The sequence below is a fragment of the Pelecanus crispus genome, chromosome 4 (genome assembly GCF_030463565.1).
Source record: "Pelecanus crispus isolate bPelCri1 chromosome 4, bPelCri1.pri, whole genome shotgun sequence".
Taxonomy (NCBI): Eukaryota; Metazoa; Chordata; class Aves; order Pelecaniformes; family Pelecanidae; genus Pelecanus; species Pelecanus crispus.
Genome location: NC_134646.1, coordinates 6,282,509 through 6,306,933, shown reverse-complemented (window position 1 = coordinate 6,306,933; position 24,425 = coordinate 6,282,509). Strand labels below are relative to the sequence as shown.

Sequence of the window (24,425 nt, the reverse complement as noted above, 5' to 3'; positions counted from 1 at the left end):
GGGACGGGGGGGAAATGCCTTTGCCTGACTCCGGGAGAACAATTTACTTCTTCATCGCTTTTCTTTTTTTCCCCAGCCCCGTGGGGACTGCCTGGGCCAACCGCTCCAGGTCAGCCTGGGCGCAGAAGAGCCGCCAGCCCCGGGCCGCGCAGACAAACGCCTCCTTCTGTCCTTCTGCCTGCCCCCCCACCCCGACCCCGACCCCCCGCCCCGCCGGGCATCGCCAGCACCGGGGGCTCCCGCCGGTGCCCCCGCGGCGGGGCCGGGCGGGGCGGGGCGGGGCGGGGGCGCGGCAGCCCCCCGGGCCGCTGCGGGGCCGCGGCGGAGGTGGAGCCGGCCGGCCGCTGCGGGACGGGCGGCCGGGGCCGGGGATGCGCTGAGGTGCCGCCGGCGCGGCGCCGGGGCCGGGGCTGGATACCGGGGCTTCCCTGCCGGCCGCACACCTGGGAGCGCGGCGAAGGCAGGGCGGGGGAGCCGGCCCCCCGGCGGGCCGAGGGCCCCGGCAGCAGGAGGAGGAGGAGGAGGAGGAGGAGGAGGAGGAGGGCCGGGAGGGGGAAAATCGACGGGAACGGCAGCGGCAGCGGCAGGAGGAGGCAGAGCGGCGGCGGGAGCGGCGGCGCGGAGCATGGAGCGGAGCTGCCCCCCCCCGCCGGAGCAGGAAGCGGTGGAAGCGTGGCTGGACGATCACGGCGACTTTGCCCGCTCTTACTTTGTTAGGAAAGCTACAAGGTAAGACCGGAGCGGCGGCGGGCAGAGGCGGATCCTTTCTTCCCAGCAAAAGGTGGCTCTTCCATTTGCCTTTGCTGTCTCCAAAGGAAATAAAAAGAAAAGCCATCCCCCCGCGCCGCCCCCGCCTCGAAAGAGCAGAAACGTGTGGGCAGCGAGCAGCAGCCCCGCTCGGCCGCCGCCGGGGCGCACATGCGGGCGCTCCTCGCCGAGCGCCGCGGGCTCCCGCCTCCTCCCGCCTCCCTGCCCCGGCCCGCGGGGTCGCGTCAGCCCCGCACCGCCGGCCGAGGGCTGCCCCGGCCTCGCAGCTCCCCGCCCCGCGCTTTTATTCATTTAGTGCGGGCTCTCCTAGGTTTAAAACGGGCACAGTCAACTTGTCGTGAGTGGCGAGCCATGTTCTTTCTCCCTGCCCCGCGAACTGGATAGACATTATGCCGGAGCCTCGGATGGCAACATCTGATCTCTCCGGGAGAGCGGCTTGTGTCATTACTGAGTAATCTCAAAGCGCTGCTCTTGGAGAGCCCCGTCGCCCTCTGGGCTTGTCACCTTTTTGACATCTCGGCGGGCGGGGAGGGCGGCGGGTTAAGCGCCGCGGGAGCTGCCGGGCTGCCAGCGGCCGCTGAAGCCGTACGCGGGGCGCTCGAGCGCGGAGCTCCGCCCGCGGAGGGGGAGGCGGAGGTCTGTCCCGTGGGGCGAGCCTCTCAGGCTGCCGTCAGCGGGGCGCGGATGCTGAGGGGAGCGGGCTCCTGCAGCGGGGCCCGCCGCGCTGCGCGCCGGGGCAGCGGGAGGGGAGCGGGGGAAGGGCCGGCGGCGGGGGTGGCGGCGGCGGGGCGCGGCCTGGCCGGCAGGGGGCAGCCTCCGCGGCGGGGCGCGGGCGGGGCGGCGGCGCTGGCGCAGGGCCGCGCGCACGGAGCCGGGGAGCTCGGCCGGGCCCCCCCCCCCTTGGCTTGACATGCTGCCGTTTGGAGATAAGACGAGGTATTTGCTCACCGTTGTCACACTTCAGCAGTGGGACTGCAGTCGAGTAGATGCGGCTGGTTTTAGAAGCGGAGGCAGGTTTCCGTTGTGCGTGTTCTCCGATACGCAGAGCCGTATCCCGCGGCCCGCCGCGGCGGCCGGCTCGGGGCCGTGCTGTGCTTCGCTCCTCGCCCCGCGGGCTCGCTTCTCGCCTCCTCCTCAGCCGCCTGCACCAGCTGCGCCCCGCCGCCCATGGACTTCTTCCCCGAGTCCCTTAGCGGGGATGGACGCATTCTGAGCGAGCTTTTGCTGCTGCTCCTCTCCGCATGGGATGGGGCGGTAAGAAGAGAAACCCCATTAATAATTGACTCGCAGCAAGCTAGAAAGCTTCAGGGGTCACCTGCTCGCTTGTGACCATCTGTCAGGCACTCCCCTTTCCTCTGCTGCTTCTTCCTTAGGTGCACTGAACAGAAAAAATAATAAAAATGCCTTTAAAAGTGCCTTTTAAATGTTGATTTTTTTTTTTAAAAAAAAAAAGGCTGCGCATAGGTGTAGGATGCATTAGATGGAAGTAGTTAACCTGCATATTCTCCAGAACACCAGTGCATGGTACGGAACTGAAGGGCAGCTTGTTTGCCCAGGAAATAGGGGGTTAGCAGCCTTGAGAAGTAACATTTTATTAGTTCAGCCTGTCACACTTCCTTTGCAAACTGGAAGTAGTATTGAACAAATAGGAATGCTAATTAATAGTAACCGCTGTGTCAGATTTGTTTTCCCCATGGAGAGGTTTGGTTAGTCTTTTTTTTTTTTTTTTTAATGCTGAGATGCAGTTTTGCGTTTGTGTGGGTCCGAAACGGGCAGTAGTTCACAAAATACAATTCAGTCATGGCTCCGTGACGGCGATGCCTCTGCAGTTAGAAAGGGTTTTGCAGAAAAACTGTTGACTTTGAGTTCTTGCTTGGCAACAATTCTGTGATGTTCTTGAAGTGATGGAAACATTGCATTTGTCTCAAAACTCTCTTCTCTGCTGTCTTGCATGGAATGTGGTTTTTTTTTTTTTGTCCTTACTGTATAAGTAGAAAACTATAACTATATAATAAGGAATACCTCTTCTATATGTAAGTTTGTATTTGAAAAGACAAATGACAAGTTACTTGACTGTATGTTGGTTCAAATTTTATCCACTAAAATGATATCCTGTAAAGCTGAGCAGTTTGAAAGAACTGATGTACTTTGTAAAAAGGTGTAATATTCTACGTTGTAGTGTTATTTAGAGCTTGAAAAGAGAAAAACCCTAAAATTTAATGCCATGCTTTGTTTCACTTGAATATTTCTACAACAGCAATACATTGAACACAGACTGTGCTGTTAATGTTTTGTTATTTAGCATTATATTTGCTCTGTCAAGTAAAGCAGCGTTCCTTGAACTAGTTTCAACTGTTTTCTAATCTTAATTTACTGCTTCTCATTTTTTGTTTTGCTTCATAATATGCCAAAGTCCTCACAGGTCCTAAAAGCAGTAGACTAAGAAGTTAGTTAATTTGGCATCTTGCGGGGCACAGAGGCATATTCTACTTCACATTGCGAGGCACAGTTGCTAATGGATAGTTTCTGTATCTGTTTCTCAAATACTTACACACAGGAATAGGAAAAGATCACCAGCTCAACCAGTTATTACAGAGTAGTACAAGTCCTTTCCACTGATAGTGATGAGCTTTGAATCAGAACCTAATTTAGCAGTTTCATGATAGGTATTAAATAATTTATTTTCTCTGCAATTAATTAATTCCCATAGTGTTTTATAACATAGTTCTTTTGGTAATTCCCACAAAAAATGTTTTAATTAGGTGTCTAAATAATACTTAGAAATGCTTTGGGTGGTCTTATGCCTGCTGATTTGTTTTGTTGGTTTTTTTTAAAGTATGGGAATCACATCATCTCGTATAGTCATTGAAAGTTACGTCTTGTTCCATTTTGCATAGGTCGGTTTGATATTAGTATCTGTTTTCATAGTTTAACTAAAAATTGTATTTTCTGGCAAGGTGGCACTTCAAAAGCAAATGTTTCTTTTTATTCACAACTAGTTTGTATTAACTATCATTCATAATGTGACAACTGTTAAGAGTTGCTAGGCTCCCCAGTCCATATTCTGGATTCTTGGGGAGAAGGGCTGCAGGTCGTCTACTTAACAAATTTGCACCTGCTTTCCTCCTCTCCCCTAAAATGTGTTGTAGAAGATAAGTATATACAACTGGCTTACACCTCGTACTTTGATCCTGCAATGCCTCGAGGTTGATAGCATCTACAGGCAGGCCACATTACTGCCTTCCTCCAGTCTTTGATGGCTAGGTGGACTGACATATTCTGTGATACAGCTACGGTGATTGACTTCCACCTGTACAGTGCAAGGTTGTAATCCTACAAGCACGTAATCCAGGTGAATAGCTTTAAATTGCTCCCTCCTTCGAGCATGTGAATAAACTGTGATCCCGCGAGTAGGAAGCTACCGAATCAGTTAGTTTTTTACTTGATTTTGTACCAGGGAGACAAGTGGTGTACAGAGATAATATAAATAGCTATTATCCATGAAGCGTTGTTACAGTATGATCAAAGTGCGGGACAACAAAGGGGAAATGTGTCACCAGCACGCTCGGTGATGAGATGAATTTGGTTCACTCAGTGATACAGTGTGCTGGTTGACAAACCTTCTGGCTGGAGAGTTTGTTGCTGCACACTTACGGGTTCAAGAGTTTCTAGATGCTTAGCTTCTAATAAATTTAAGCTATTTATTTTATTCCTTTTTTTTTTCAGCTCTTCTTGTTATTTTTCCCCTTTCAAAGTTTTAGAATCGCCTATCATATTCTGGCTTCCCAGAAAGCAGAAACGTTTTGAAGTAAAATGATTCTTTTAGATTCTGTCTTGTATTTACTCATACTGTTGTTAAAGGCTCTTTGTAGCTGCTGCTACAAATAGAATTGTTCTAACTAGACGTTATAAAGGCAAAATCTGCAGCCTTTTTTGTCACAAAACTGTACTGCATTTATGGCTGAATTTGTTACACTTTTTGTCTTCCTGAAGTTTTAGCTTTCTATGTTTTTTCCCTTAAAAATAAAATCCAGGCATTGTCATGTTCAAACATCATACTTCTTTTAACCCCCTATGGAATACTTATGTATTTCTGACTTCCTGTTTGTCCGTAGTGTTAAAAATATGGGAGTGATTCTCTCTTAGTGCTCTTTGCGATCAGAAGCAGCAGACTGCCAAAACAGCCAAAGTAAAAATTCTCTTCTCGGTTAGAGGCAACTGCATTGTTCCAGGCAGTTTTTGTCTGGTTTCCTAAATGTATGGCATGATAGATACAAATTATTAACCCAAGTCTTGTATGCCTTTCACTGGAAATAAGATTATTTCGTTCTAAATACATCTTGGCTTATTAGCAGGGTTGGGAAATATTTACAAATGAATTAAGGTGGGGTTGTATTTGGAAAAATAAATGTCCTTAACAGCATGGTACTTCATAGCGCTTCACTGAGGATTCCAGAAGTGGCGTTTACTGGGAAACTGCTGGAATTCAGAGATTGCACAACTTGAATATATCATTTACATTTATTACTTTGAAAAAACTCAAGTACAGTTGTGGGGTTGTTTTATTTTTTTCTTCTTGATGGCTGGCGGACAATCAGTTTGTAATGTACTGCTGCCTGCAGTACTAAATTGCTTAGGACATTTGCCTCCTAATCTCTGTGTCTAGAGGGCTTTTAAAAAATGTCTTTGATGTTTGATGTTCAATCTCATAAATATTATATGGCATATGCATTATGTCATTGTTTTGTTTGGTAATATATGTGTGCTCAATTTTTTCTAATTGAAAGGAAATTAATTTTTGGAGCAAGTGTATGAAAATTCAGATTTTCAAAAATAGAGCTACTGAAGATTTTCTGCATTGAAATGTGCTTTGGCCTGTATTTTTTCTTAAAAAGATATTACTGACATTAAAAAAAAAAAATCCTAAAAATATACAGGTATGAGCCATACTCATCCCTAACATGACCTTGGTAGGTAGGCAGTGAGTTTTAAACTTCTCTGACTGAAAGAGCCCTAACAGTTTTCCAGTGGAGGCACAGAATCCTATGCAAATTGTTTGAATATGCTGAAAGGGGACTTGCTTTTCTAAGTTATCCTATGTGAAGCATTTACAACAGGACTGCAGACCCACTGATTCTTTGGACCATAGCTTGAAAACCACAGGAAGTAGTTGTGTTAATGCAGGGATCAGAATATTTTCTCCCACTTACTTGGTTTTATTAGATGTTTACAGAGCTTTTCTGAGAATGAAGGACAGAAAAAAAAAAATCGATTTTATGAAATCTTGGAAAGTTTTCTTGTTGGTCTAATGATTTCTGTAATTGTCCCACTTATAAATAACATATCCATATCCTTATGCCTTTCTTGATAACTGCAAAGTATTAAGATCATCCCAAAATATTTTAAACTCCTGATTCAAAAAGCACTCAGGAAGGTAAGGAATGTTACCCACATTCATGAAGTTGTAAATGTGATTAAGTATTTTTGGCATTTATTCTTGGAAATAAAGCTAGGTGTGTGCCGGAGTATTTTGGAAACAATGTCTAAAACAGCAATTATGTAGACTGAAGAAACTGTCATTTGGGAAATGGTAAGAAATCCCTTACTAGCAATTTACATCTCTAATTCCCCAAAAGCTATAATCTGAACTCCTACACAGAATCTTTGGTGCGAAGATAAACTAGTCAGCAGATAGTACTGAGCAGCTAGAAGGAGAAGGTGCTTTTACTATGTACTATTTGCCCTAGGTAATAAAGAAACAAATGGGCGTGCACAATACATTAATTAAAATCCAACTGGTAAACCATAGAGGACAGGTAGAAAATACAATGGGGTCAACTACTTTAGCAATTAACATCTTTTTGCCTTCTTTGTTTCAGGGTAACTATTATCATATTACAGTACTTTTGATAATGCCAATAGACATGTCAAATCTCATTTCCAATTTTTTGCTCTTACTAGGAAGACTTCAGAAAACAGGGTCAGCTTTCTGGCAACTGGGAAGAAAAGTGGGGCTGAGGCATACGTTGCCTCTGTGGGAGGCAAGAAAGTTAGACGCCTTTCTTTTATTTCTAAATTGTAGAAGTTCATGGAAGTTTTGTGTTGGGCACCTGTTGAAGAATCATCATGTGAGGAGGAAATTCATGTCTTTGTACAGGATTAGGACAAAGATTACATATATAAAATAAAAATACCAAATAGTCTAATTTTGAAGCTGAAGTGAGACTTCCATAATGTGTAGACATTGTGCTAGCTCTCTGCACAAGGATAAAATTCATGATACCTCACCTATGGTGTCTCCAGATCAAATAAAGGACATCATAGCCTATGTTCATGCTTATTTGAATGCTAGATTAAAGCTGAATTATGTGGGAATATATGACTTAGATCAAGAATTACAAACAAAGCAATTTTAGACAATACGTTCTTGACTTGAACTAATATGCTACCACCTATTTTCATTTTCACCATTAAAGAGGAAGCATTTTGCTTTTGTCATGAATAAATATAATTAATACAACCACAGAATACAAGTCTTTCTCTTCCTTACTGGCAAAGAAACACACATAAATTTACATGGAATGCTTTCTCATTTATATGATTTACTTGAAGAAAAGAAAAGGGAAAAAAAGGCATTAAATACAAAAGGAGCTATTTATGAAGTGCCAGAAAAGAAGCCCTACTCAAATGGCCCTTGTGAATAACTCAATGGCTGTAATTTCACATTAGGTCTGGCACTGAAAATATAGCCACAAAATATATTTGCTTAGTAAAAGATATATATTTTCCCATTTATTTGTGCATTATGGTGAACTCACCCCAGCACAGAGAACCATCCCAAAGCCTCCGCACCACTTACGTCCTACTTAGCCCCTATTTTAGGAATTTAAGTGGAACTGGAGTGGTGCCTGAGACTTAGGTGAGGTCTCCAGGCAGGTGTGAACTTAACTTTTAATCTGTCTTTCACCAAAGTTGCTGGCATTGTCCTGTTGCTTTCCACAACAAAATCATTAGGTACATAGTAATTAATTTAATGTTTTTGAGCTTGGAACAAGAGGTAAACATTTGGAGGAGAAATAAAAGTCATGTTTTAGAATCTGACCTTCAGTCCTTGAGGATTTATTCTGTCTTTCTTTATAGTGTAAATAGAAAGTCCCTTCTATGGAGGAAAGCTTTCTTGTGAAAAGTTAAGTTTGCAGTTTGGTTGCTAAAGAAAACTTGAAAATAGCCATGAATAGTCTGTTAGTGTTAGTCCTCCATCTCAAATACTTTTGCTTCAAATAATAAAGCAACCTCTGCCTCCTATTTTAGAAAAATAATCTGAGCATTCAGACAAGATTTACATTATTTCATAGTTCTAAAAAGTAGTTGTTTCACTCTTTCATAAGCATGGTTTGAATCAAGAACTAGAGTGTTTAATTTATATCTGTATTCAAACAGAAGTCAGTCGGGCCACTTAACATGTTCAAAGCTAAAGGTATGCTTATATATTTGACTGAGCTGTGCCAAAAAATTGGCACCGACTTTAAGTCATACTTCATCTTCAAAAACTGTTTGCCTACCGCTGTTAGAAATAGTATCTTTAGCAACTATAATTGGGAAGGGTTTAAGGAAAGACAACTATTGTCTTTGTCAATTTACTTTTTTAGTTAGTTTGAAAACATGTCTTTTACAATCAATTTACTGTTTCCATCTAATGAGGCCTTCTACAGTTTGTTTAAATCTTTCCATGCCAGAAAGGAGACAAAAACACTTAGAAAATGATGGTGAAATAGGAAGTACTGGAAAGAAAATGGGAAGGCAAGTATAACATCAAAGTGACTTTGACTTTCAGACTCATTTGTTAAAACCAAATAGTTTTCGAGTTGTTGCTAATGCTTTAAATGATTTCGATGTCTAAATTATGTCAAGATGAGGGAAAGAAATTTGAAGACATCTAGTGGTTATTTTAAGGAAGGCAACTGAGAAAATAGTTAGGAAGCTTGGCTTGAAATATTGTTGATTTCAACACTAGCAGGATTAGGCCACAGGAATTCAGACACTTGAAAGTTGGCATCCGCTAGTAGGCAAGTTTGGGTTGAATCCCTCTCCTGAAGAGCATTATCAGTAACTGCTGTTTGAATGAAAAATGAGTAAAACAGTCCACGCAGCTACTGAAATGTTACACATTGTATATATGAAAGATTTATGAGCAACAGAGAAAATGGGGAATTATTAGTTGTTTCACTGAAAGCTACTCATCACTCAGTACTTTTATGGTACAGTAATTATTATGCATTCTTTGTGCAAGATAAGTAAGATGCAGTATACTACCATTGTTGCATCTCGGTATTACTTTTGTGCTCAGTTTTTGCACATTTTGTCCAAAGATACCACATACTTGCTGAATGGTCACACTGGTGTGGTCTTACATATGTAGCATGGTTACATGTGTGAGCAAGACAATTGTAAATCTGGCTGTTACTCTTTAAATGTCTTCACTGTTTTGTTGGGGTTTTTTTGAGAAGTGTGCTGTGTATTTTGAAGATAATCACACTGAAGCAAAGATGTGTGTGATAAATTATGTAATATTTCCAGTGTATGAGTAGAATATTAATGAGTGTCAGGTCAGCATGGTTTGATACATATGGCACAACAAATAAAGCAAGGTTCTCTTCAGGTCTTAGACCTGAGGTTCTCTTCAGGTCTGCTTGGGCCCTTCTGCATGACCTGGCTCGAGCCATGTTGCTTCCTTCTGCCTGTGTTTTCTCACCCAGTGATTTTCCATTTTTGTTGCCTATTCATATTGAAAACTTCTTGCTTTAGGGACAGGTCTACTTTCTGTACATTGTTTAACAAATCGGGGCCAAAGAGTCTTAATTCCTCTGAAGTTCCTGAGTTCTCATGTAATGCAGATAATGTGTACTTGTATACAAGTGATTATAGAGGGGAGGACCACACAATCAATTTTTGTCTTCAAATGTTTTATCTGCCATTGTATTTGCATCCCCTTCTCATCCCTATCTTTCCAAAATTCCTCTCCAATTTTGTCACCTGCTGATGAGGTCGCTAGCCAAATTCAGTAGTCACTGTTGTCATGCTGCTTTGAAATTGTGTTTTATAGAGGAAAGACTGGATTTTGCTGATAGAAGTGACTAAAAATGGTTACTGTATATTCAACTATTCCTGTTTATGAACTCTGGGATAAATTACAGCTTTCTCGAGTGGAGGCTCATACTGCCGTAAAGGATGATAGTGCAGTAAAGGATGCATGCAGCTAGCTCATGAGGAATGGATGCTGATGCCTGTAACTCCTCAACATGCAGTAATTGCTATGCTGGGATGGAGACATTGCATTGGTTTTAACTATCTGCGTAGATAGCTATGGATCAGTATCTGCTCCTGTTTAATACACTCCTGCAACTTCTGAACTTCTACAGCAAGGGTCTTGTCCTTACAATCAGCTCTTGACAATGCCAATGCTTACTGAAGACTATTCATATGAATAGAGCAGTCACAAGTGTTTGTTTCTTCCTGTAGGCCTTTCAAAATGACATCTTAATCATACATAGCACTTGTTACTAACTTCCAGTAACCTCACTTGTGGTTCAGTATGTCTCTGGTATTGGATATCTGTTGAGCTAATTCTGTGCTGATAAAGTAGTTGTGTTAGTAATCATACTCTTCTTGTCATGCATTGTTAAATAGGATTGAGTGTCAACAAGCAAATGCATGCCAAGGCTTTGATAGATTTTAAATAGAGTTAGAATATGTCAGTTAATGTGAAATGCTAGTTCTTCCACCCATGTGTATAACTGTGTGAGTAAAAGGAGCTAAATAGTTTCCTTGTTAGAAGAGGCATTCAGTAAAGGTCAGTGAACACTGTTCTTATTCCAGCTGAATTTGAACGGCTTTCCTGTTGCCCAAATAAAAATGCCTAAATGGTTTGAAGTTGAAAACCATGCTTTAAACAGTATCGTTAAGGATTTGTTGTTGTTGTTAACCTACAGAGTTTTTTGAGAATCGCACGCTATGTTGGCAAGTTATTGGACCATCATCTAAGAGACGTTAAAGGGGACAGGAATATGTTACTCATAATTATGCAGCTCCACATACAGTTCTGTTCAATGTCAAAGTGCTTCATAAATAGTGCAGAAACCTAACAATTAGTCAGTTCTTATTAAAAAAAAGTAATTACTTTCATGTGAAAGATCTTACAGTTATGTTCCACACCCCTCAATAACCTCCATAAGATAGAGAAATGAATACTTATTTTACATAGTAAAAAGGCAAGAAGGTAAAAACTAAATTATCTCATGGCCACAGTTTGAGAACTGGTATTAGAATTCAGAATGCATTGTTCTTACTGGTTACTATTACTACACCATTAAGACCAGGGGACGTTGTTACACAACACTCCAGAATTAAATGGCAGGTTTCAACTGATAAACCAAACTTCTGCTTTAGCTTTTGCTTTGTCCACAAAGGGTACCTGATTCTTCCTCTGCCTTGTATCTTACATCAACACATCCACGTATGTAAATTCAGAGTAAAACAGAGCTAGGTGAAATGATGGCATTTTATATTCTCCTTTCCTCATGTGTAAACAAGCAGTGAATCAGATTGCTCTACAAACTGCTGTCACTCAGCAATAGTACAGGTTCAAGCCTGTGCATTTCCAAACATGCCTAGACAAAGTACACGGCTTCCTATGCCTAATCACTTGCGAGTTTAAGAATGCTCTCCATCTGATACTAGGTTATTACAGTTACTTTTACATCTTATTTTACATTAATGCCAGTCCTCGATGTTCAACAATCAAGTCAGCACACACAATCATGAAACCGGGTCAAGTCACAAGACTTCTTTTAAAACGGTTGATTATTCTACCTTCTTGTGTCTGAGGCTTTAAATGCACCCAGCTCGCATTTTCAGGTTCTTTTCTGCAGCCTTAGTGCTAGATGCTAAATTTTGTTTAGAAAAAGCTAAAATTTCCAGGTAGTATCTTTTGCTGAGGAAATTAGAGTAAAACAAAGAGAACCTGCATATAACTTAACACATATGATGACAAGAGTTATCAGCACCGATTTTAGAGGTCGTACTGTGTTTACTTACAAAGTTTTGCATTTTAGAGCTTTTTATTTTTCTTAAGGATACTTTTGGTCATTTTCATCACAACTTTTTATTCTGTTTTCTCATTCAGTTTAATAAATGAAAATTCCAAATGTTATCAAATGCTAGCTTCTTATTTTGACTCTCATTGAAACAGCTTTTGCAAATGTGATATTGCCCTATGCAAATTATATTATGCATTTCAGTAATACATGGTCATGGCTCCCACTTTTAATATTTATCCTGCTTAAATACTGTAAAGTAATCTTGTTAAAGTCAAAGTTCTAATCTATTAATTGTTCTTTATGCTTCTTCCCTGCAAGAAACATTTGGATGAGGTAACCCCACAAAAAAATATGTATCACTGCTGTAATAAAGAAGGATCATTGGTAGTTTTCAGTAATATACTTAAAAAGCAGAGCTTACTTCCTTTAAAAATAAGTAGCTAAGCAATGAACCAAAACTCTTTCAGAATAACAATGGAATTTCATTGTGTTCTCTGGCACCATGTTTCCAGTAATTGGACTAGCTTTAGGTTGCTGGGAAATTTATAATAGATGTTGATTGAGGTATATTGTTGCTACAGCAAGTGCTGTTCCAGGAGCTTCATGGAAAATGTAAAAACATGGAATGACATCCTAGCTCTGTGGAACTCGGGCAAAACTCCCACCACCTTAATTGTGTCCAACTTTTCATTCAGTGGTTTTGGACTCTCATCGTCAGAAAATTCACAGATGTCCTATGTGACCACACTGACCATTCAGCCTTGAAGATCACTGGGGCTATAAATGATATTAGCCATGTATGTAAGGTTTTGCATGGTCAGGACCAAAGTGCACAGATAGAAGCCAAAATAAAGAATAGTCTATCATCCATTTATTTGGAGTTGCACTGGTGTGAATAAGAGAAGAATTTGGTTTTACAGTGCTACATTGAGTGATATTTACCTCAGTCAGATGTAGTCTTTTGAGGGGAAAAAATTACCAGGTAGCTCACACTGAAGTGGAATGGGTACAGTAACATAACACCTTTGTTTTGCCCAGATGCTCCCTTTACACTCACGCTATTTCCTAAATCAATTCAATTTTTCATAGCATGTTTGTCTACAGTTGAGGTCTCCAAATGATATGTGATTGCAAAATCTGAAAAACTCTTTCAAACCTTCCTAATAGAAGACAAGTAAGTTTTCTGTTATGCCTTGCTTGCTAATAAAAATAATACTGGTGGACTTTAGATTTTAATTGGTTGCTTTGCTTTGAATTAATGGTTAATTACACTTGCAGTATTGCATTCTACAAAATAGATGAAGCTGTTCTGTAAGGAAAAAAAGGCTATGTACAGTGCTTTTAATATTCAACAGATACCGATGCATGTAACCGATCAGCGGCTGACTAACCTGACTAATTTCCATGGTTTCATTCAGCTTCACTCTCGAAATTCCTGTGGTCTGCTGAGCAAATAAAAAATATCCCAAATTTAAAACATGACCACCATGAAAGGTTTCCAAAAGATCAGACTTTTTAATAGGATTTTTGCTGTTCATAGGCCCATACATTATGTAATTCAGAAAAAAACATTTCTTCTGAGAGTAGATCATGTGGTATGAGGAATCCTTGACACTGAGTAAATGAAATAAAAAGCCCTGTATTTAAAAAAAAAAAAGACGACCAACAGATTTTGGACAAGATAGTATTATAGTGATAAGAAAAAGTATACTCATGTCATTGATGATATCTGTGCTTATGGATAATTCAAGATATGCTGTATTTAGTGAGGACATTATTAGGGTGGACATTCTAGCACTAAGTTAATTTGAGAAACAGTTAAATACTAGAGATACATGACTTTTTAAATTAATGGTAAACTCTTCAAAAATACAATTTTGGGGGTATTCCGTATTTTGGGTTGAGTTAGGCAATGAGTTTCATCTGCAAGTAAAGGAAATAGGAGAGATGCATGAAAACAATCTCTCTTTTCATTATTTTGAAGGGGACTGAATTAGAAATATTCATGTTTGTTTCTGACAGTTTTTAAGCAAAACTTTTGTGCTTTGAGTCAAAACAGCATTTTTCATTAACTGAGAGTGCGGGGAAAGTTAACTTAAAAACAGTGTAGAAGCAACAAAAACAGGAGGGCTGCAGGTGATTTGACAGAATTAAAGTTCAAAATTATCTTTTTAGAAGTTAGAAATGGTCTAGAAAAACAAAATTAAACCAGAAAGTTTTGTCTTCATATGAATATATATACATCTTATACAGAAATCCAAATCTTAGGAAGGACCAGAACTTTTCAAGTACAGAATTACAGTGTAAACTTCTGATCTCCTATATTCTGAAAGCCACAGCATAAGCAGTCTTCCTCTGCCGTATTCAGGTATTTCCTTTAGGCAGAAATAGGTTCCTTTTTATGGGGCATAAAACATTACTGCTGAATGTAGGCTAAGTGCTGTGTAAAATTGAAGAATATTGATACAGAGGAGCACTAAAGGTGCATTCCTGTCCACTGTATGAAAAGGTTTAAAGTTATCCTTTTTGCAGTGTACTCTTCAAATATGCGTTTGTTCCTGAGGATTTTTAAGTTACATCATTTACTGTATTTTTATTTTTGTTTTACAGAGAAATGGTTAATGCATGGTTTGCTGAGAGAGTTCACACCATCCCAGTCTGCAAGGAGGGAACCAAGTCCCAGAGTGAATCCTGCACTTGTCACCAGCCGACCTGCGCTGAGACCACCAACTCTGGGGCGCCAGCAAGGAAAATCTCTGCTTCTGAATTTGACAGACCCTTAAGGCCTATTTTTGTCAAGGACTCAGTAGGAGCAGTGAGCTTCCTCTCCGGCTCTGAAAAGAAGGAACAGATGCCTCTGCAATCTCCAAGGATTGAGACCAGTGCAGGAGATCAGTGCTCAAGACTGTTAGAACTTGTGAAAGATATTTCTAGTCATTTAGATGTCACAGCGCTTTGCCATAAAATTTTCCTACATATCCATGAGCTTATAGCAGCTGATCGCTATTCCCTGTTCTTGGTCTGTGAGGATAGCTCTAATGAGAAGTTCCTTGTAAGCAGGCTGTTTGATGTGGCGGAAGGCTCCACCCTGGAAGAAGCTTCCAACAACTGCATTCGCCTGGAGTGGAACAAGGGCATTGTGGGTCATGTAGCAGCTATAGGCCAGCCTCTGAACATCAAGAATGCGTATGAGGTAAACCAAGAAAATTTATCTTGAACAATTCTTGAAAAAAGAAAAAGCCGTATTATCAGCTGTTGTTAATATTGCCATTGTAGTATATGTATTTGGAGCTACATTGACCTAAATCAGTCAAGATGCAAACCTGACACCATGTTTTTGGTTATAGTACATGTATTACAGATACAGGCATATACAGAAATATGTAGCTATGACTAATGCTAGAGGAATGCTAACATCAAAATAAATTATGTTAAGTTTGACATTAGCAGTCAGATGTCAGCCCCATCTTAACCAGCTATGTGCACACCAGTATTTGCATTTCTAGCTTTGGACACTGAAAGGTTTACATTTCTGCTTGTATAAGGACGTAATATACTTCTGCACCAAAATGAATGAAATTGTGAGTGTAATTGTCTGCAAAACTGAAGTCCTATGACTAAAAATACTTTGGAGAATTCAAACAAGCAATCTCTGGTAAAGCACAAACACTAACCACATTCATTAAATTTTGTTCCTCTGTGGCCTTATGTCTTTCAGTATATTTCTGTAATTTCTTCTTGATGATAAAAGCTGTACGAGGGATGGTTAGTCCATGTATACATTTATTATAATGATGGTCTAGGCTCAAGAAAGGCTTATCCTAGGGTTTGGGGGTTTTTTGTTCTTTCTGGCAGTTGTATTTATCCACAGGCACTCCTGTTCCACACAAATGCTTTTTTGTTGTTTTTTTAACACACTGATAGTAACAACTTTATATAATTATTAGCTAGTAATGGAACCTTTGCTACCCAGGGTAACAGTTAAGTCAAATATGGTACTTTTCTTAACCTTTAAAACAGGGAAGAAAAAGAACTGGTCTTTAGGGAACTAGTCAAATAATTGTACTTTTTTCTTGTATCAGGATCCAAGATTCAATGCAGAAGTTGACCAGATCACAGGGTATAAGACTCAGAGTATTCTCTGTATGCCAATAAAGAATCACAGGGAAGAGGTAAGTTCAGTATTGGGATCACTTCATGTAATACTGTTTCCAGCTATGCTAACACTTTAAACTTTTATTAGCTGGCAGTCATTATCTTACAGTATAAAACCATCTCCTTTTTTAAAAAGACTGCTTATGTTTGCTTGGACTTCATCTTATCTAGTTCAGTAATGTAAGCCAAAGGGAATTGTCAAGAACAGTTTAATCCCAGATGCAGAAGTAGAATGTATGTATTTAACTCCAGAAGTGCTCCTCCTGGTTCCTGTACCAAGCGTCTGTCAGCATTAAAGTTCTCTGCGCACTTATCAGTCTAAGTGTACTCTCAGATTGCAACGCAGAGTTACTGTACTTCAGCTTAGCTCTTATCTACATTCTTTTCTTCTGAGGACACGAACTGGGTTTTATCATTGTCTAAAAGGATGGTTTTTACATTCTATTAACTCAGCTTATAACTAATAAATTAAGAAACGTGTTAAGTGCTTAACATCAGGCATTGAAAAACACACAGTGTCGATTCAGAAAAGTCATCCACAAGTCATAAAACTTAAATCAGTCCTAATTTAAAACAATGTCAATCTGCCCATTGAACTCTTGTACATATTTCCCATCCATGCTACTTCTCACAGAAGTTCTCTCCTCCTGTCTGATGCTATTGCAGTAGGGAGAATTCTTATTATGGGCTAATGATGTCTTCTTGCACTGAGTAGTTGAAGAGTGAATTCAGTAAAGCCAATGAAAGGAAAAAAAGTGAGATCCACTGTTTTACTTAGGGAATAAGTAAAGTAAGTTTGGGGTTTTTTGATCCTGAATGTAGTAGCCTTCAGCCACATCACCAGTTTTTAGAATACTCACAAAGTGTAAGGCTCTCTATAGAGTGTGTCAGAGCTTTAAAATGGAGATTTTCTCTCCTGTAATTCCTTTATTTTTCAGAGTATTTATAGTTTGCTTCCAGAAAACTCAAACTCCAAAAAGAAGTGCTGCTAAGATTGGTTTGAAGACATCATACCTTCTTTTCTTCCTCTTCTATCTTTCACTCCCCTTATGGAATGTGTCACCTTGGCTCTTACTGCACTGAACCTTTTTTCATTAAATAAATTGATTAAACTCTTGACTTAACCTGTTTGTTGAATCTTGCTCTAGCTGACCCAGATGATCAGCCAGGACTCCCTTTCTTCACCTACTGCTAATTTTGGTTTAAAATATTTTTTTCAGTTCTTCCAAGGACAGCACTTGATCCTCTCCTACTCCCACTCCCACTTAAAAGTCTTCCCCTAACCGGCAGCAGCCGCTGCTGGCCCTGGGCCAGCTGATGAGCAAAGCAGATGTTGTGTGAAGAGCTGTCAAGGACCAGTGGTCCATGTCAGGCTGATGCAAGGCTTTAAATTTCACCCAAGCCACCCCATTTTCTGTTTGTTGAATGGAAAAAATGTTATGCTCTATGTAATTGGGGTCAGAAATTAATTACAAAATCTTGCTGGCTAGGGAGCATGAAAGTGCTTACTTCTCACCGGGTCGTGATGGTAGGTGGGGGAAGGAATAAGAGCTGTAGTCTGTTGGTCCAATACACCATGACTTACAGGCTGAGTAAACCTGCAATTGGCCGTATCTTCAGCTAGCTTTCTACTCCTAAGTGCATCAGCAAGTGGAAGTGAAGCAGGAATTTGTTTATTTTGAAAAGTTCAGCCAACCTGAAGTTTGAAGAGAGTGCTACACTCTACTCACATGCAATAGTTTGAAGGGGCTAAACTACAAGATTTCTTATAGGAAAGGACAGCACTTTTTAATTTTTTCTGATTTTAAAGTATCTACCAGAAGATATTTCTCCCTCTTACTATAACACATGGCTGACATGTTTCTGGACAGATGTTGGAGTCAGTGAATCAGTCCTCAGTTTGCCATTTGCACTCTGCTGCTTTTTCTGTTTAAAAAAACCCAAACCAAAACAACAAAACCAGAATACTGGTTCCTCCCCATTAAAAAAAAAAAAATCCCCAAAGGCCCAGTAGTAGTATTGGCTAGTGAATACTGCCTTAGCCCAGGATGGCAGCAGCCACAGGCAAAAGAGGATTCTGGAAGTCATCTAAAAATAAACACTGAGAAAGAGAAGCAACTGGGGTTTTCTGATTGTTTGTTTAGTATTAGTACTATTTTTTTTTTAAACAAAAAAGTTAGTAATTGAGAGGAAGAAAATGTCATGCTGATTATTAAATCCTCTGGGCCTGCTGAAGTATGGAGATTTTTCCAGTAGATGTTTTTCACATTTGCCTATATTTCCATGAGGCATGTGAGAAACCAAAGTCTCACTTAAAAATAAAAGCTGAGGCAGGGACTCATCACAGCTGCTGTAGAATGTCTACAGGAATGACATAATTTTCTGTTATTTCTGCATTGTTGTCTTTCAGCTGTGCAAAATAATTTCCATAAAATTCTATTTCCATTTAATTTCTACTAAAAGCTGTAGGATTTTCTCATATGGGAACTTTTAGCTGAATTAACTGAGACCTATCTCCAAGGCTCTGAGTATGTGAGATTGAACTTCCTACTAATTGGCTAGGGAAATGTTTTATTCTGGCAATGCTCACTCCAATTGTTTAGTTTGTTTACTTTGCCCCATCTCCTGTCACTGGGAAACTCTTCCCAACAAATCAGGGGTGCTACTCCATTTACAACAGCCTTTGAAAATATCCTGTTGAATTCTACTGTATAAAATGTGACCAGTCATGTTGCTGTTAGCCACTTAAGTTATTTTCTCCCACAGTGAACACTTCAGATATAATACATCACAGTCACTGCAGTATAGTGTAGATCTAGCCAAGCTAACTTTAAACAAACTAACTCAAGTTCCAGTAGCAGTCTTGCTGCAGGATTACGGAGATCAGTAATTTGCTTCTTGGGTGGATTTTCAGCTTATGCTGAGATGTGTGTTATAGTAGCTAGACTGCTGGAAATCATGCAGACTACTGCTGGCACGAATGACAGATGAGGATGTGAAAGTTTTGTTGATTAAAAATGAAAGTCTGTAAATACAGTTCTGTCCCTGCAGGATAATTTTATAAGCCTGAATCAAAATGCTACAAGACCAGGAGAGCAAAGTAAGGTTAAAACCACTTAGTTTGTCTTCTCAAGTGGCTATGTTCCTATCTTGAAAATGAGATAAAAGTTGAGTTTCCTTCTTCCTGTTACCATTCTTTGGCTTAATGCAATTTTTCTTCAGGTACCAGCAAAGTAAATAAAAAAATATATCTTCTTAGGAAGCAAAATTACATTAATTATATTTTTAAGCCAGCTGAAGTAAGAACCAACTAAAAAGGTAACTAGCTACCTGTAGAGCTGGAACAGCTTTCAGAGAGTTAGGCCTGTAATCTTAATGCACAAAAAATCGCAGCATGGAACAATCCAGATAAAATTCAGAGCACAGTCATCAGCACTGAAATCGCTAGTCATCATCTACTGGGAAATACTCTAGGTAGCCTGCTACTTTTAGAGGCAGGAGTCAGCTATTGCAAGAAAATAGTAAAAATAAAGCGCTCTGATAATTAGAAGAAATCTCTCCTTGTAATGTGGATCAGGTTTTATTAAATGGGATAACTGGTACAGATCAAGAAGAAAGGTTACAGAACAAGTAGCAGCACTGGAAGATTACCTATGTTGCCAGCAAAAATACAATTAGGAAAGCTGTGTTCAGATGTGGTAAAACAGGTGTGGATATTGACTCAGTAATTGTCAGAGGGTTTCCCCCACTCCTTTTTGGGACTGAAAGAGAACAATTCCATCATCAAAATTACTTTTTGTTTTCATGGTGTATGTCTATCTTACGTGATCTGAATGGAAAATAACAAACTACTTGGTTTCTGATCCAAGGGGAATTTTTCCAACTGACTTAAAAGAAAGCTGGACCACTCAGGTCCTTTACATACAGCTTGTTCCTTTCTGCCCACCCCTTATGTGCTTTCAATACAGCAAACCTGGATGAAGGCTCTTGTGAGCCTTCATGACTACTCTAGATATAGCTTGTTCTATAATCCCACCTACCTAGTCAGACTGGGGGTGAAGCTCATGAGAAAGAGTGTGTAGCACTCAACAGCTGACTGGTTACTTTAGGGATTAGGCCAGAAACTCACGGGTATCAAAGTATAAGCAGGTAGTAATTCAGGCTTTCCTCTCCCTTAGTCTTGGTTTTCTTCAGTTCAGAGTACTACCTTAAGCTTTTCTAGTAGTCATCCCCTTTCATAGCTGTTTTTAACCCCTTTCTTTCCTACTAGTTTTGTCTTGCATGACCAAGAAATATACAGGATAATTCTGTAGGCATAGTAGGAGAATGACAAGGAATCAAACATATGTATCTTTGCTTTATTGCTACAGGACTCAACTTTCAAAAAAGTTCACTTGGTGCCTGCCTGTTAGAGAATTAAAGATATACAATAGTGTGCCTAAGTAACTTAAAAAAAAATCTTTATTTAGACAGGAACAGTGCTTTCATGAGCAAGTGTTTGAGTGGACTGTCATTTTTTTATGACATTCTCCAAGCTTTACAGAGAATTAGCTTTATCTCACATATGTCTTGTTTATTGCCACAAAGATTTCACACTTCTAATGTACCTGTTATCTGAATAAGTTTTCAGCTATATGTATAGCTGAGCTCAGAGCAGTTAGTCACCTTTGATTCAATTTTTCTGCTGGTGCAAACATAACTCCCAACTGGAGATCACAGATCAGGCCTACTGTTATTTCAGATTTGTTTATAGTAAGTTTTAAAAATGAGGATTTGGGTTTCATGCTGTGCCTAGTATTCTCTAAAATGCAGGCATATGTTCTCCATGGCCTAAAATGCCACCACGTGATTTACTTTCATCCTAATTACATAACTACTTTAGTAATAGGAACAGATCCTCTTGAGTTTCCTACACCTTCTCCTAATTACCTGGTTGCAGTCAAGACTCCAACGGCTAAATAACATCCATCTGAGGTTTTTCTCATTACTGTTTCTACACCTCATTCTACAGAATTTAGTGAAGGTCACTGGAATTTGTACTGATATAAATGAGGCCAGAATTTGGATCAGCTTGATTTTTAAAACTGTTTATTTTGTAGGAAAAAAATGGCACATACTACAAAGTTGTCTTTAAAAGCTTAGAATGCCACTGAAACAACAACAACAACGAAAGGTTTGCATCTGCACAAAATGTTTATCATCATCAAGACAACCGTGAATTTTTAGCAGGTTTATTCTCCTCATTACTCCCTCCCTCTTCAGTTAAAACCTTTTATTGAAAGAACTCAACAAAGATTTAAAAATGACCATTTCTCTTGGAACACATGCCTTTGTTAATGTAGCAGAAACCTGCAGTGCTAATAAAGTGAGCCTAAATAGTCTTTTTGCTATATTAATATGGTCCTTTTACTGTTTTCTTATAGCTTTTTTAAGCACCACAGACTTTCCTTTCATGGAAGGGATGTGTTTACACAAGATGAAAGTACTCACCTTTTGGATGCCTTAAAAAGCCTCTGAACCTCATTAAAGTTGTCTTAGCTCATGCTGGATCAAAACTGAAAAAAATAAAATAAATTCAATAAATACCCACAGAAGACAGTGGTATGAGAAAAGGCCTAACCATTAATCTCCACACATGTAGGTTAACATAAAAGCATATCGACTGGTTAAAGGATTTGCTTACTATTAAAAATCTGCTATAGAAGTATATAAGGCTAGTTGTACATTGTTGCTACAGTAAGAACGTTCACTGGATAAGAAATATTCCTCACTGAAGTAAATGAGAGGTTGACTGTGGGAAAAACTGGGTTGTATGGAATGGAGCTGACAGTTAAGCTTTATTTCAGACAGACATTTTTGAGCCCACAGTTGGCAGTGATTCACGTTGCGGAACAATGACCTTATTTGTAACATCAGTATTTTGGGAAGGCTAGGCTGAGAGATAGTAAATTGTCTTCTTTTCCATTACAAAAATAAACCTGTATGCCTTCCATCAGTTTAGCAATTATAAATTTAATGATTAACAGTTAAGTACAACTTTTTAAAGATGCACACCACACAGTTTTCTTCTGATACTGTTTATCCCAAAAAAGCAGGATGAAAAAAATACCATCGTTAACACCTTGCACTGGTCTTACACTACTTGGATCTCAAACAAAGGAAGTTCTTTGCAGCTTTGTCAATCATTTGTTGTAAGTGTGCCAAAAAAATCTGAAAAGAACCAAAAGCTTTGCATATACTTTATGGCTTCTTACCACGTACTCTTTCGTGTTATTGTACTCGGCTAGGTGGGCTTCATCTGTGCTAGCACATTCTAGCCTCTGAGTTTATTGCACAGCAGATTTACTGAGTTTAGCAGAGGAGGAGATCCAGCCGTTTAAACAGATGAACAGTCTAACTGTAAGGAAGTGTAGGGTTTTCGTGAGTGACTTCCAGCTCCTCCCAGTTTCAAGCCTCCCTCTCCTACCTTTTGCTCTGGCACTACTCCTCTCTTTCAGCTCTGTCCTAACCTAAATTAATTCCAGGTGCTGCTAGTGGCTATTCAGCTTGATACCATAAAATGCGGGCTTCCTTTCTGGGTACCAGTACAAGTAGTGGCTCAGATGTAATTGTCCCCACCCTCCACCTGGCACCTTCCTCAGAAGGTCACCTACTTTGGTACCTTTCTCATCCACCCTGATAAACAGCATTGGGTTCACCACTTTATAGCTCCCACTCTTGATATCAATTACAGAAACCTGTCATTACTCACTAACAGAACATTTTTTTACTTCATAAATCAAGGAAACTATACTTTCTACAATTCTTTTAAGCCTGAAGTCAGATTAGTAATAATTTGCAGAGTCTCAAAAGGAATGGAAGCATACTGAATTACATTAGGGAAAGGCTAAGGCCTTGAAATCCTATAATCTAGGAAATGTTTATGCATCAGAGAGAAACATTTATTGTAGTAACAATTTGATTTAATAGAGAACAAGAGTGTGCATTAGTAACATATAGTATAATAAAAATAAATAGCCTTTTTTTGATGGAATCACAAAACATTTGAGATAGAAAACCTGTCATTTTCACCTTATCGACAGTGAAAGTCAGAAGTAGCTCAACTGAAATTAACCTGTCTCTCCTTCTGAAAGCCTTCCAGTTTTAGTGTGCTGTGAAATTACGTGGTTAATTTATGACTCAGAAGAGTAGAAGCGTGGAAGTACAAAGACAAGAGCAGAATGCAGAAGAAGTTTAAACTAGTATACAGGACAGAATGGTCACTGCCAGTACACAGCTTGAATAACTGCAGTGGGGAATCTACAGAAATACTATCCCAGTGAATTAATTTTTTAAAGAAATGCTCACTTTGTCTTCATACGGACTTGTATGAAGGTCTCTTTAAATTCTCTTGTTTTCCTTGGGCTCTGAAAAACAGATCCAAGTTCCCGGAGAAGATGTCTGTGTTGAGTATGTAAGAGTGAGTCCAAAGCAACCACCCAATTTCATTTCTCCCCAAATATCAGAGTTAGAGCCTGCATTAGAAACTGGAATCAGGACTAAGCAAAGATCTGAATTCCGTTTTCATTTTTATAAGGAGTTCTGCTGTTTGCAGGGCAGATTGGTTTCCTGAGAGGCTCTCACCAGCGTACAGAATTGAACTCCACAAAGACTGGCAGTAACAAAAGCATCATGCTTAAACAGTTGGGTTGTTCTCTCACATTCATTTTACATTTTTTTAAAATCTAAGCCAACATTCTGTATTGAGAAGTCATGTTCATTGGCTAACTGTCCTCTATGTAGAAAGTTGCAAAAGCACCTGTAGCTTGGACTCTAATTGACTGTCCTTAAAGGGACTGTTTTCTATTTTGTAAGAAATCATGTTTTAATCTCCCAATGCATGGAATTATGTCCAGAAACTTGAAATCAAATTTTACCACAGATTATTTCTACACTAAAAAAGCATCATCTGAAATTTAACATAATTTAGATAGAACTTTATAAGAATAAAACTGGATGTGTAATCTGGCTTGGTTTATTGTTACACAGATTCCATTTTCTTCCACTTAAATCCAAAAGGAGACAAGCCAACACAGGAAGTAAATGGAGCCGGTCTGTTGATGTCTTTATGTCATAAATCATAGTAGTTTTTTTCTGGGTCAGGTAAACCCTCCTTGTTACTATCTGTGCACTGATTTACTTCTGTGGGCAGCCTTAATTTATTAAGCCTCTTGGCTGGTGATCTTAATACATAGTCCATTTGAAAGCTAGGACTTAAGCAATGTGCCAAGAGTAGAAAGAACTACTTAACAGAAAGCTGTTAGTGTTGATCAGGGCATATGGGTTTGCTTCCTAGGTCCATTGCAGATGTCCTGCAGGACCTGTGAATGACTTTTTACCCTTTGCTTAGCTGCTTTACCTGTAAAC

The 24,425-nt window shown here is 39.8% G+C and overlaps 1 protein-coding gene across 4 annotated transcripts in view; it reads left to right on the top strand.

The window, feature by feature from the left end:
- The first annotated feature begins 625 nt into the window (after window positions 1-625).
- PDE5A (phosphodiesterase 5A) overlaps window positions 626-24,425 on the top strand; it is a 57,862-nt gene continuing 34,062 nt past the window's right edge. For 2 of the 4 annotated variants that reach the window (XM_075708809.1, XM_075708807.1), the window contains exons 1-3: window positions 626-729; window positions 14,475-15,057; window positions 15,947-16,036. In XM_075708809.1, the coding sequence (XP_075564924.1) occupies window positions 626-729; window positions 14,475-15,057; window positions 15,947-16,036 (777 nt within the window). Of the gene's footprint in view, window positions 730-5,217; window positions 5,370-10,018; window positions 10,045-14,474; window positions 15,058-15,946; window positions 16,037-24,425 lie in introns of those variants that run through there. The other 2 variants (XM_075708811.1, XM_075708810.1) reach the window with 2 other exon arrangements.